The 14,114-nt window shown below is 39.9% G+C and overlaps 1 protein-coding gene across 2 annotated transcripts in view; it reads left to right on the top strand.

Annotated features, from left to right (window-relative positions):
* Positions 1-14,114, top strand: part of LOC149781445 (cathepsin L-like) — a 78,583-nt gene that overhangs the window by 51,918 nt on the left and 12,551 nt on the right. For both annotated transcript variants that reach the window (XM_089935523.1, XM_089935524.1), the window contains exons 5-6: positions 51-158; positions 6,582-6,667. In XM_089935523.1, coding sequence (XP_089791649.1) covers positions 51-158; positions 6,582-6,667 — 194 coding nt within the window. The remainder of the gene's footprint in view (positions 1-50; positions 159-6,581; positions 6,668-14,114) is intronic.

The raw sequence follows: 14,114 nt of genomic DNA, 5'->3' as shown, positions 1-14,114 counted from the left end.
AAAAATATTCACATTGCAGTAGAACCAATGTATTCTTTTTATTTTAACAGTGGATTTACAGAATATGCCATCAACAAGTTCATGGATATGTCGAAGGAGGAATTCATGGCCAAAATTCTTATGGTCAGCAGACCTTACCCAAAACATAATAGAGATAGGTACATTTTAAAATCATCGATTTGTTTCTTTTAATTTTCTTCTTTCATTATTTCTTTTAAAACGCAAACATTCTTAAACAATGTAAACCATACTAGATTAGGAGTGTTAACTCGTTGAATACTATGGGAATCATGTCACGCTTCGTCTATCACTTGTTGAAACACACATATTCTTACATTTTCTTTCATAAATTTAAAGGAAAAATGGATCAGATATAATCATTTATCTTCACAATAAAGTTAGCTGGCCCTACTGCAAATACCATCAGCATTCCATATCATTAAATGTTTGCTTTAAACTACTTATATTTTACATTTTTGAATGTGTTATGAATACTGAATTAATTTTACAAACTTCTAAAGTCTGTAATATTTGTGTGCCTTGATGAGAAATGTCATCACCACTGCTGACTTGTTTTATTTTTATTTCCCTGCAATGTTTGAAGAATATGATTGGATTATGCAATCCAGCACAATCGTATGTGCATGTGTTTGTTAGTAAATTCAAGCAAATCTTCCTAAACCTTTTCAAATAAAGATTTTTGAAATTCCCAAATGACTAGGGATGGTCTATAGATGTGCACAACGTTTTTATAAATTTGAGCATGAAGGGTGGTGGTTATTTGACATTAATTCAGAATAACTCACACATTATGAGACTACCGGTAACATATTTGAGATTTCAACACATGCCACATACAGTTGCTATAACAGTATTTACTGGATGCAAAAAGACAAATTTAGCCTCAGAGTTTATTGTTAGTCTCAGGGACATTAAGCCTTGGGTAATAACAAAGCAAATATTGAAAAATCCACACCTTATAACCATATATACATTTGCTGTGGATGGATAGACAAATTAATGCAGTCACAAGTGACCTGGGACCAATGGTCATCACTGATCCCCAAGGACTTCTTTATCATATCTTGGAAACTTTATTACCCAATAACCATATATTCACTTACTGATCATGACAACAAAAAATTATATATGCACATGACATTGGCTTCGGAGTTAATCTCAACTTCCAAGAATTTATTTCATAGTTCCACAGAGATTCTTCAAAATGTAATCCATTATAGTTTAGAAACATGTTAGAAGCACTGTTCCAACTTGGAGGGCTTAATAGAAAATGAAGACTATAATTATAACCAATACCTATTTTTTTCTTCCACCACAGTGTGTCCTCAGAGTTGGCAAACACATTGCGCAGAAATACAATTTGAATAATCTAGTTTTTATATTCAAAGAAAAATTTCTAAATTTACATAAAAAACATGTTTGTTAGAGTGCACACAAGTCTGAAACATCTCATTGTATCTTCATCATCTGACCAATTGGATTTTAAAATATGACCAAAAGATATACAACTATTATTACGACTCTATGGTCTTAAACTAAGTAACAGAAAATATCGAAAACCAACAAGTTTTTTAAAATTAAAAAAGTAATTTATTTCCCTGGAATACAAAGTGAAAATTGAAAAAGTACTTACAGTATTATTAATGAAATCCCAAATAGTAATATAAATTTTATCACAAATTCAAATGTATGAAGTTCTAATTGAATTTCGGAGTTATTCCAAATAAGTTCAAATATTATGTTGATGTACATGTGCTTTTGAATATGCTAATGTGCCAATGGCCTGGAATGTGGCTATGTGCTAAGAGTCTTTTGATGTATCACAATAAATCAATAAAAAAATGTTCTTGTCTGAATTCACTATAATTCCAAATTTATGTTCCAGTCAGGGAATATTTTTGATGAGCACTTTGTATTTCCAGTGAATAATCTGAATAAATAAAATCCACCCAAATGAAAAACTGAACACAACAATAAAAATGATTCTTAAGGCAACAGCTTATCAAGTAAACAACATTATGTTAAAAGCTACGACACAAAAATAGAATCAGGATAAGGGTCAAAAGCTCATTTCGATCAGTCTAAGCTGTTGACAAGATAATTTCTGTTACTAAAATTATTAAAGAATATGGTAAACATCAGGTACACTGATATTTTCCATGGGAGAATTCCTAGGCTTGATTAAGATAAATGTTAACCTTCACTGATAATGATCATAATATTTAATATATACTCACAGATTCATATTGACCATATATTATGTTGTCTACAAAATTAATATCCCTAGTCAGAAACATAGTGAACATGAACTGGGATTAAGGTCAATTTTGAATTACAAATATGCATTAAGAAAGCTAACTAATAATACAAATTAAATATACATAAAACTATTGATGTATGTAAGAGCATGACCGTTAATATTCATGTATATTATATATATATATATATATATATATATATATATATATTCCTTGGCATCCGTCCATCTATGGGAGACGATGACTTAGCTCCGGAGTAAGCTTTTGTTTATCCTTCTTTCTTGCTCTCTTTTCAGCTTGTTTTATGTTTCTGTCATCCTTGGCTTTTTGAACTCCCTGCCTGACAGCTAGATGCCAGGTGAAACAGTCATTAGCACAACTCTCCCAGTCACTGACATTGATGTTGGCCATCTTCATGTCCTTCTTGTAAATGTCTTTGTAGCACAGATGTGGTCGTCCATTCGGTTGTGCACCTTCTGCTAACTACCCATATAACAGGTCCTTGGGAATGCGGCCTGGTTCCATTCTCTTGACATGGCCGAGCCAGCGAAGGTGCCTCTTGTTGAGAATGGAGAACATGCTGTTCATGTCGGCACATTCTAGAACCTCTGTGTTGGGTACTTTGTCCTGCCACTGGATGTGCAGAATGCGCTGCTGACATCTCAGGTGGAAGCTGTTGAGTTTCCTCTCGTGTCTTGCATAGGTGGTCCATGTTTTGCTGCTGTAGAGGAGTGAGCTGAGCACGCAGGCTTGGTAGACATGCAGTTTGGTCTTCTCGGTGAGGTTGGAGTTATTCAAGACCCTCTGGTTAAGTCTGGCGATCACTGCTGATGCCTTGGCAATCCTGCCTTTCACCTCAGAATCAATGGACAGTGAGCTGGAGATGTTGGACCCAAGGTATGTGAAGTTCTCGACAACTTCCAAGTTGTACCCATCGATGGTGACAGAAGGAGGGGAGTCAGCGTCCTGCGCCATGATATTCATTTTCTTCAAACTGATGGTCAGTACAAATTCCTTACAGGTGTGGGAGAGGCGGCATACCAGCTGCTGCAGTCCATCTTCCATGTGTGATGTCAAGGCTGCATCGTTGGTGAAGAGCAATTCACGGATGAGTACCTCTGTGACTTTAGTCTTAGCATGGAGACGGGCGATGTTGAACAGCTTGTCATCAGCCCTGGTATTGATGTACACTCCCTCGCTGCAGTCCTTGAAGGTGTACTGGAGAAGCATGGAGAAGAAGATGGCAAAGAGCGTTGGCACAAGGATACAACCTTGTTTGACTCCGCTGATGACTGGGAAGGCCTCTGATGTTGCGCCATTGAAGCACACTGTGCTGTGCATGTTCTCATGGAACGATGTGAGGACAGCAAGTAGACGTGGGGGGCAGCTGATCTTCTGCAGGAGTCTGAAGAGTCCACTCCGACTGACTAGGTCAAACGCCTTCATCAGGTCTATGAAGGCAGTGTAGAGGGGCATCTGCTGCTTGCGACACTTCTCCTGCAGCTGGTGTAGTGAGAGGATCATGTCTACAGTTGACCTGCCAGCTTGAAATCCACATTGGGACTCTGGGCAGACATGGGAGGAGAGGATTTGCAAGTGCGCCAAGGCAACACAGGCGAAAGCCTTTCCGATGATGCTGAGGAGGGAGATGCCCCGGTAGTTGTGGCAGTCGCTACGGTCTTCTTTGTTCTTGTACAAAGTGATGATGTTGGCGTCACGCATATCCTGTGGGATGTATCCCTGTTCCCAGTGGAGGCAGAGAAGTATGTGTAGGGGCTGGAGCAATGCTGGTTTCTTGCTCTTGAGGACTTAAGGTGGAATGCCGTCGCTTTCAGGAGCCTTCCCGCAGGCAAGGCATTCAATGTTTTTTTTGAGCTCTTCCAGGGTGGGCTGTGGGTCTAGTTCCTCCATGACAGGCAGGTCTGAAATGGCATCCAGGACAGTGTCAGTGATGTTGTTTTGGGTTGCATATAGCTCAAGATAGTGCTCAACCCATCGCTGAAATTGTTTCCCCATGTCTGTGATGATTTTGCCCATCTTGGACTTGAGGGGGTGGTCTTGGAGGTGGAGGGGCCTGTCACCTTCTTGATACCCTCATACATTCCTCTTGCATCCCCGGTGTTGGCAGCTGTCTGTATACTGGTGCAAAGGTTCAGCCAGTAGGTTTTGGCACAGCGGCGGATGGTCTTCTGGGTGTTGTTCCTTGCAGTCCTGAGGGCTTGTAGTGTTCTGGGGCTAGGTGCAGCCATGTATGACAGGAAGGCTTTCCTCTTTTCCTCAGTCGCGGGCTCCATCTCCTCCCAGTTTGCCTCATACCATTCGATATTTGTTCGCTTCCTCTTCCCATAAGCTGTGATGGCTGAATTGTACACAGAGTCACGGAGGTGGGACCACTTGGAGTCAATGGTGTCATCAGGTGTCACTTTGGTGAGAGCTTCCTGCAGTTTGCTGATGAACTGCTCTATTTTCTCTGGGTTGATTGCACAGCAGGTGTTGATGTGTGGGTGACCCTTCTTCTTGGCATGGTTGGGTAATATTCACACCTTACTGGCCATGAGGGAATGGTCTGTGTTGCAGTCAGCACTGTGGTATCTGCGGGTGATGAGGTCTAGCTGGTGCCAGTGGCGTGAATGTGGGTGTCTCCATGACACCTGGTGGATCTCCTTGCATTTGAAGAAAGTGTTGGTCACACATAGGCTGTGGGAGCAGCACATCTCCAGCAGTCGATGACCATTCTCACTGATCTTTCCCCTTCAGTAAAAGCTGAGACAGGTGGACCAGGCCTCATGGTCAGCTCCCACACTAGCACTGAAGTCTCCTAGTAAGTAAAGGCCTTCGTTGTTGGGGATACTGGATATTGCCTCATCCAGAGCCTCACAGAACTTTCTTCTCGTGGGTGGAGCAGAGGTTTGGGGCAGGATGTTGACAGTCAGAGGGCAAGGATTCTCTTAGTACCTGATGGTGGAGGTTCAATGAAGGCAACTAGCGTGTTCTTTACGGCAAAGCCTATACTGTGCTGCCTAGGTTCATCTGAGGGCTTCACCTGCCAAAAGAACATGTAATTGGCTTCCCTGATTGTGCTGCTGTCAGCCAGTTGGGTCACCTGGAGGCAGGAAATGTTGATGTTCAGTCAGGAGAGTTCTGTCAATAACGGCAGTCTTCCGTGCATCGTCGATCTGCTGTAGGTCACTGGTCAATCCAGGACACATTGTCTTGATGTTCCAGGTTGCAAAACAGGTAAACTGCTACTTCTAGTGTTGTGCCGATGCCGTACAATGATGCTGGAGTGTCCTCTCCAGTGGAGCTACAAAGCCTGGGCAGGGTGGTATGGAGAATCAGCTGTTGTTCATGTAGCAGATCTCTCCTCCCCATGCAGCTGGTGGGACCAAGGGAACGACAAGTGCTGATACAGCTTGGCACCAATGGCATCGCAGGAGTTGCCAGAATGATGTTGAAGTCAGTGTCAGACTGCCTTAGGGACTCTGTCTCTGGATTTTCTGTTGGGGTTTACTCCCTTAGCCTTTCCCATGAGTGGGTATAGCTGCAAGGCAGAAGAGGTCTGGAATCGGAGTTTTCCTTCTCCTAAATGAGTTACCATCCAAGGTTTATGAGTCCCATCTACCCAAAGCAACTGGTTTTAAGGCACCATTGGCCCACCTTCACCCCTTCTCCTGTTAGTGGAAAACGTGGTCTGCTGAACTTCAAAGCTAAGCCACTCATGAAGGCCAGGAGCTGGATTTTAGTTGACAGAGGCAATCAGAGATGCAAGCCGTATGGGGCATTTCTGGGGGAGTGGGGTGCTTGTCTCCCACTCCCACCTTGGCAATGTCAAGCTTAGACCACAAGGTTGATATTGCTGGGGTGGGAGTCGGAGACAAGCGCCCCACTCCTCCAGAAATGCCCCATACGGCTTGCGTCTCTGATTCTCTCTCTCTCTCTTCTCTCTCTCTCTCTCTCTCTCTCTCTCTCTCTATAGAGGGAGAGAGAGAGGGCAATTTGAAAGAAGTTTACTGAAAGACCATACGTTCCGATTTTTGTGTATTATTGATGATACTATTCTCACATGCGGAGTCTTCACAGATGTATAATAATTTCCTTGTCACTGACATATCATCAGCAAAACTAAAACTGTTAAGATATAACACATTTGGTGTCAAACGTATCCCCACTTGACACTGACCCAGCTTGAAAATTAAACTCTTGTATGTATTTATTAAGAACACCTCCCTGCCTCACCCCATTGGTTACATATGAACAGTATACTGTCTGAATAATCATTGTAACTTTTCCACTCATTTTCAGAATTTTACAAATGGACCGGATAGGTGATATTCCAGACACTTTTGATTGGACTACGCAGGGAAAAGTTACATCCGTCAAGGACCAAGGTAAAAAAAAATTATAAAAAAATGAGTAGTTGATGTTTTTCCTTCAAATCCGTTCCTCGATCACCTTAAACTTTCGACATAAACCAGCTTTCTCCCTAATCCTGCACTACTAAACAGATGAAAAAAAGAATTTGTCTTTTCTCTCTATATTACATAGCCAATGGGCAATATCTCTTGCCTATTATCTCCCCTTGCCACTACTTGGTGTCACAAGTCTGTAGACTTCGCTGTTGTACAGTCCCCATCACTCCATGACAATATGGATGTGAATTTTAGCGATCCATTCAGAAATTGGGTTCATAATGTGTATTAATAATTTCTCTAAATGCGGTATCCATTATTTTTGAATGGTTTCCACTGACTATGTCTATTTAGACTGCATGGTATGGCATGGTATCTTTGATGTATGTTGTGATTCATGGTTTCGCGCAAAGGACCTATTGTTCATTCAATGGTTGCTTTGCCGAATTTGTCATTATCGAAGAAAGTGATTTGACCTCAAAATTGAACTTGGGTTCATAGTGTGTTGCTCAGTTGATTGCTGTGTTATTCGTCATTGTTCGTTCACTCAGTAACATATGTTCTTTTAGTGACCTATTAACACACTGAATTATTAATGCATACATTTGTTCTTTTTGCTTTATATCGTTGTTGTGAAACATGTTGACGAAGTGTAATATATGCAACATGGTCAAGGCCAGGGAAGATACACATGACACATGAGCATTGCCATATGTGTATAAAATGTATGTTGTTAATATCATGCAGTGTGTGTACCATACGGTCAGAGACTGTATTTAATTAGATTTTGCAGAAGTTGACCAATGGCAACGCTGCAATTATTGATTCTGAAAATTATTTGCCCTTCATCTATGTCTCTTGTTCCTACAAGTAAATGTGATACAAATGGTGTACTGTACTCACCTTTTATGATAGCCCAGTTGATGTAAGCCTCCCCCTCCCACATGTCCAGGAAAGGCCTTTGGGTCTATAAGTCTGAATGCACGGGTGGAGGTGGGGCTTAAACAGAACTAATGGATCCATCATATACTATGGTATCACCATGCATAGCGCTCCACGATCATCCAGCCTACAGAGACAGTTGTTCAGCCAGTGCAGCCATCTCAATCAGTTTCGACAGACGTACGGCTGTATTTCTCAGCAATTACAGAGAATGTAATGATGACAGTGTCCTTTTTAAAATTTCTACAGCTACATATAATTGCAATTATGGCTGTCTTAGTGACAGATCTGTCCTTTTCCACTGGCATATGACAACATCTGCATGCCAGGACAGAAACTTTACTGTTAGATCTATCTGACCAGCCGTGCCCACAGTTCAGCGGGTACTGACACCAACCAGATCACTTCCTCACTGCTGGTAACCGTGGTGACAGTACACTTGGTGAAGAAGTTGTCCATACCTGCATGACGCATTTGTACCATATGTTCATAGTTTACTCACAGGATAGAGATTACCTCATTGCCTCATTTATGGCACCTGGGATGGTTTATGCAGATATGGAGACTGAAACCAGAACAGAACACTACACGTAATGAGTTTGAGGATACTCCAGGACATCATCCTTACTGAAATCCAACCATTGAGCGGACTGGGTTGTCGGCTTCAGAATCACCTACACCCTTCCGCTACACATGACTATAAGGTCAAGGTTTTGGTAGATATCGTCGATGAAGAAGAGACTCTGTCCTTTAGACTGCATACCAATTTAGCGTAGGTAAGATGGATTAATGACCATCTGTTATGGAAGAACCTGGGACCTAGGGAATGCTAAGACTTTCTTTTTTTGAAAACCAAGCACCAGCAATGTTCTGATCGCACTGGTAAAAAACACACTCTGACGCCTTCCATACTGAATGCCCAGCCATTGATAACCATTTATTGACTGTTTCATACATAGTGAAGCTTTGATGGTCATGTATTTGAAGCATGTACTACTCATAAATGGTCCATGCAAAATTTGCTGCTAAATGTAATCCAAGAAAAGTAGTCATTGACACGCACACCACATGTCATCCAAACTTAATAGTAGGTGGAATCACTTCATGTAAAAGTGCTTGGTAATCCTTGAAGTCCTGAATAATATTATTGGCTATCTTCCACGGAATTGGTTGCAACACCGAGGACAAACGTCAGCAGACAGTAAGCTTTATATCCACTTGGATCTTTGTGTCTATGATAGTCCTTCCCAAGAATCATTCTTCTTATACTGTGGAAATAGCAATGGCTTAAAAATCGAGAAATGATTTTGAGTTTGCATTGACTTCACAAACTCTCAGGAAATGCATTCTCACAAATGTAAAGGTGGATCCTGAGTGTGATTTCTTCTAAACTAGTTATTCAGAGCAGTGTCTTTGTTTTTCATGAAACAGTTACACGTTTGTGACATGAAATCTGGCGACAAACGATATTGAAAAATTCATTCAATACTTCACCACACATCACGTGATGAAAGAGTGTCACCTTGGTGCAGTAACTCATGTAAAAGAATTTTGTATCCCTGTAAGTTTCTAAACTTTCTTGGACTTCGTTCCATGGAATTATGTGTGTCACTACCAGTTTGTAGGTAGAAGTTGTGACTTCTAAAATCTTACAGGAGGGAGGTACTCATTGATGAGTGTCTAACCATTTGAACATCTTTATACAAATCATCTTTCTTATAGCATTCAACTACCAATGGTTAAAATGCCATAAAGGTTGTACTTGTTCTGAGTGTTTCCACTGAATATGTAGGAGATATATGTAAATGGGTTCTCAATGCTCATGAGGTACGAATTCGGTCTTCTAAAGTATTCAACATCAGGATCATATTTTGAATGGACCAAAGGAAGGTAACGACAGCACGGAGACCAGCTGGAATGTTCCAAGTAAGGTGTATCTGTATAATCACATTCGTCAAAAGTCACCACATATAAAATTATTACATATATCATTCTCCCAAATAGATAAATCTGGGATTGGGTAAAGATTTAAGGGTATGTCTTTCCAGATATTTCGGACATTTCTCTTTGAACTTTTGAAATTATCATTTGAAGTCACAATAGCCAAGCAAAGCCATGGGAAATGTATATTATTCTTTGGTTTGTAAATTCCTATAAGCTAGTGGTTTTCAAAGTGTGTTGCAGTGCATGGCTGAGATTCATAGATAGTACACACATGGCTTCACTTTGTCAGCAAAGCAGAAAGCCTTTCTGCATCGTTTTTGTTAGTACTGGCGGCAAGGTGCATGAACAGCATGACTTTGAGTGGAGTAAAGGAGCGGCATGCTCATGCTGCATTGCTGATGTCATAGGATATGGCATCACTGTGGTCACAAGGCAGAGCATCATGTTTGAGTTCATTATCAAACTTGAATTCTGTTGTGGATCTCTTCAATGGTTGCTTTGCCAAATTCGTCATTGTCGAAGAAAGTGTGTTGTCCTCAAAATTGAACTTGGGTACATAGTGTGTTGCTCAGTTGATCGCTGTTTTATTTATCATCTTTCAAGTTGAACATTATATTCACAATGAAATGTTTGTCGAGGAACTTCTCTTTTCATATTGTAACTGATCATTTCTACACAGCAATGTATTGTCTGGAATTCTCACTCTTTTTTGGTATACAATCTGATTGACTTTTTCTAAGGTTCGAGTAGCAGTTTGGTGGTTTTGATGTAAACGTACAATTTTGTGTTGATCCAATGTTTTCACGCAAAAGTCTTGATCTTCGTGGACAGTAAAGCTTCTATCAGAACATAAAAGCTGACTACTTGACTGAACCGATTGTGGTGAGTCAGTCCAACGACTTTGTATTGGGTATGCTCTTGTCCATGTCGGGCTCTGTATTGGTATCCAAAATTTGTGGGGCGACCCATACCAAAATGTACAATAGTTTCTTCTAAGTGATCGTCAGTCCATATGGCTAAATGTCCCCCTTCTATGTCTGGTTGATCGCTATGTGAGCGATAGATATACTGTACATACACTGGCTGCAGTCATGACATTTACAGACTCATAGGGCGGCGCAAACTCTTACAATTCTTTGTGAATGGTTACCATGTGTTTCATAAATTTTCCTTTGTTTACTTTAGTTGAAAGTAGGAACTTGGATCTGCCAATTTTTCCATCTTGGATAATATCGGACGCTGCGTAAAATTTTCATACAAACAATTTAACATTACCTTCACAAAAACGAGTCTTCCTTCTTTTATTTTCACGTATTCCATAGTGTTGCTTTTGTGAATTAGGTACCATTCTTTGAACTGGTCTTTGCCTTTTTGAGCCTGGAACAAAGACATATAGCCACAAGCGTCTTGTTTCATTTTAGAAATTCGTTGATATATTCGGAACAAATTCCTTTATTGGATTAGACATGCTTTTAATTTAGTATAATTTCAACAAGCAGTATCAATGATTTTCATCCATGTGGCAACAATGATGCTGTTGATTGCATATTTCAGTTACACGTACGACATAAAGGAAACATTGTTTTTTTTCCCTGACTATGATGTGGTAGCAACGAATGATGAAGCTATTTGGGTGTAAGACTTTGCATTTGACCAAACCTTCATACTGAAGAATGTGTTCCATGTCGATATGTTCTTTCAACATTTTGGGGCGATTGGTAGGACATTTTTTTATCAAATTTGTGCACCCAAAGACACAAGGGGAAAACAGTGATGTATTTGATTTCTTCTCCTGTAGATTTTTCCACTTCGAGTACAGCAAGCATATTGCATTCATTCATCATCCAAACTCTTGTGTGTATTCAGAGATTCGATATTGACCATGTCGTAGCATTCGTAAATTTGTCTTAATTCTGAATCAGCATTGAAACATGATTCTTAATCATACTCCTACATTTCTATCACTTGGTGTCCTTGAATTCCGAACTTCAGGCATGTTTGGTATATATGCATATATAACTCTTCCATGGTAAACTCCGATAAAGGACTTTTATGCTTTCGTTCAGGGAAACAAGTGGACATCCGTGAATTAAATATTCCTGTAATTTGTGTATCATCTGGTGTTTTTTAAAACCCCAACCATCCACCAAAAGACCCCCTATTTTCTTTTCTTCATCGTTTCTAACACGTTGTTTCCGTTTATTTCACAAAAGTTATAGAGACAGCACAAAGGTTTGGCGGAATATCAACAGCTGACCTAGAAATGGGATTGAGGGAGTATGATAGCTAGTTTGTTTTCATGCATAAACATATAGACATTCCACAAGCTTTAGTAATGGTAAAAGCTTCTGTATTGATACCTCCATGATCTAGAAAAATAACTGTCTGAATTTTCCACAATACTGTCCTAAAATGTTCATTTCAGATTGGCAATATTTCAAAATTTCCTCTTAAGTTAAACAGGTTTGGAGAGTGAGATTGGTACCAAGTGCATTATGCTTCTGTTTGTTTTGTGTGCATAGTGTTGAGGTCACACTAGCGAACGTCTGGCAAATGCAGGAGCACAACATGTTTGATTAGCTTCTGTATTGAAAAAGTGTGGAAGACAGCCCTAGCCCATTTCTGGCATACTGATTGGTTTACTCAAAGGCATGGTTAAACAACTCATAGAATCTTTAAACTGTACTTGTACTACATTCATGATGTAGATGAGTTTGACTTCATTCATGGTGACTGTGAGTTATTATGTACCTTGCTCTAAATAATATTTCAAAAGAAACTGTTCATCATATCCAGAGACATTGTGAGCCATGGCTGTAGCATAGTGATGACAGCCTCTGTATCGCTCCAAGTGTCTTTAGTAGGGTCTAAAATCCAGCTCAGTATTCCATCCTCCTGTTGCCTATTGTTGTTAATTTGATCATGAAACGTGTACTTAAAAGAGAAAGCAAATTATGTTTCTCATAAAATACTTACCTGATAACATTACTTTAAAAAATCCCAACCACCCATCCATGCGACCATCCTCGTTGATATTTAATTCAACTTAAAACCTAGCGATACCTGATGAGGTAATAGGCAAGAGTTATTGCCCTTTGTTTATATATATAGTCGGCAAAGACGATTCTTTTTGGTAAGGCTGGATTTGGTAGGTAGCAGGCTTATATCATAACATTAATATGAATGGGTAAGTATTCTCACAGAAGCATTCCTTACTTAAAATTACTTTCTATTTTTTTTATAAAAATTTTTCTAGTCAAATGAGAATATCCTAGACTCTGACAAACACAGGGATATTGGACTGGAGATGATTAAACTCTGAGCTTGTGTCTGAGTCTCGGTATTGAGGATATGCACCTAAGGCCAATCTAATAATTCAGTCTTGGTATTGAGGATATCCACCTATTGCCAATCTAATAATTCAGTCTCGTCATTGAGGATATGCACCTAAGGCCAATCTAATAATTCAGTCTCGGTATTGAGGATATGCACCTAAGGCCAATCTAATAATTCAGTCTTGGTATTGAGGATATCCACCTATTGCCAATCTAATAATTCAGTCTCGTCATTGAGGATATGCACCTAAGGCCAATCTAATAATTCAGTCTCGGTATTGAGGATATGCACCTAAGGCCAATCTAATAATTCAGTCTTGGTATTGAGGATATGTACCTAAGGCCAATCTAATAATTCAGTCTTGGTATTGAGGATATGCACCTAAGGCCAATCTAATAATTCAGTCTTGGTATTGAGGATATCCACCTATTGCCAATCTAATAATTCAGTCTCGTCATTGAGGATATGCACCTAAGGCCAATCTAATAATTCAGTCTCGTCATTGAGGATATGCACCTAAGGCCAATCTAATAATTCAGTCTTGGTATTGAGGATATGCACCTAGAACCAATCTAATAATTCAGTCTTGGTATTGAGGATATCCACCTATTGCCAATCTAATAATTCAGTCTTGGTATTGAGGATATGTACCTAAGGCCAATCTAATAATTCAGTCTCGGTATTGAAGATATGCACCTAGAACCAATCTAATGATTCAGTCTCGGTATTGAGGATATGCACCTAGGGCCAATCTAATAATTCAGTCTCGGCATTGAGGATATGCACCTAGGGCCAATCTAATAATTCAGTCTCGGCATTGAGGATATGTACCTAAGGCCAATCTAATGTTTCAGTCTTGGTATTGAGGATATGCACCAAAGGCAAATCTAATAATTCAGTCTCGGTATTGAGGATATGCACCTAGGGCCAATCTAATAATTCAGTCTCGGCATTGAGGATATGCACCTAAGGCCAATCTAATGTTTCAGTCTTGGTATTGAGGATATGTACCTAAGGCCAATCTAATGTTTCAGTCTTGGTATTGAGGATATGCACCAAAGGCAAATCTAATAATTCAGTCTCGGTATTGAGGATATGCACCTAGGGCCAATCTAATAATTCAGTCTCGGCATTGAGGATATGCACCTAAGGCCAATCTAATGTTTCAGTCTTGGTATTGAGGATATGCACCTAAGGCCAATCT

This window comes from Sinohyriopsis cumingii, chromosome 15 (genome assembly GCF_028554795.1).
Source record: "Sinohyriopsis cumingii isolate HCF-2022 chromosome 15, ASM2855479v2, whole genome shotgun sequence".
In the NCBI taxonomy this organism is placed as follows: Eukaryota; Metazoa; Mollusca; class Bivalvia; order Unionida; family Unionidae; genus Sinohyriopsis; species Sinohyriopsis cumingii.
Note: the sequence above shows the minus strand (reverse complement) of the source record. Positions and strands in the feature narration are given on the sequence as shown.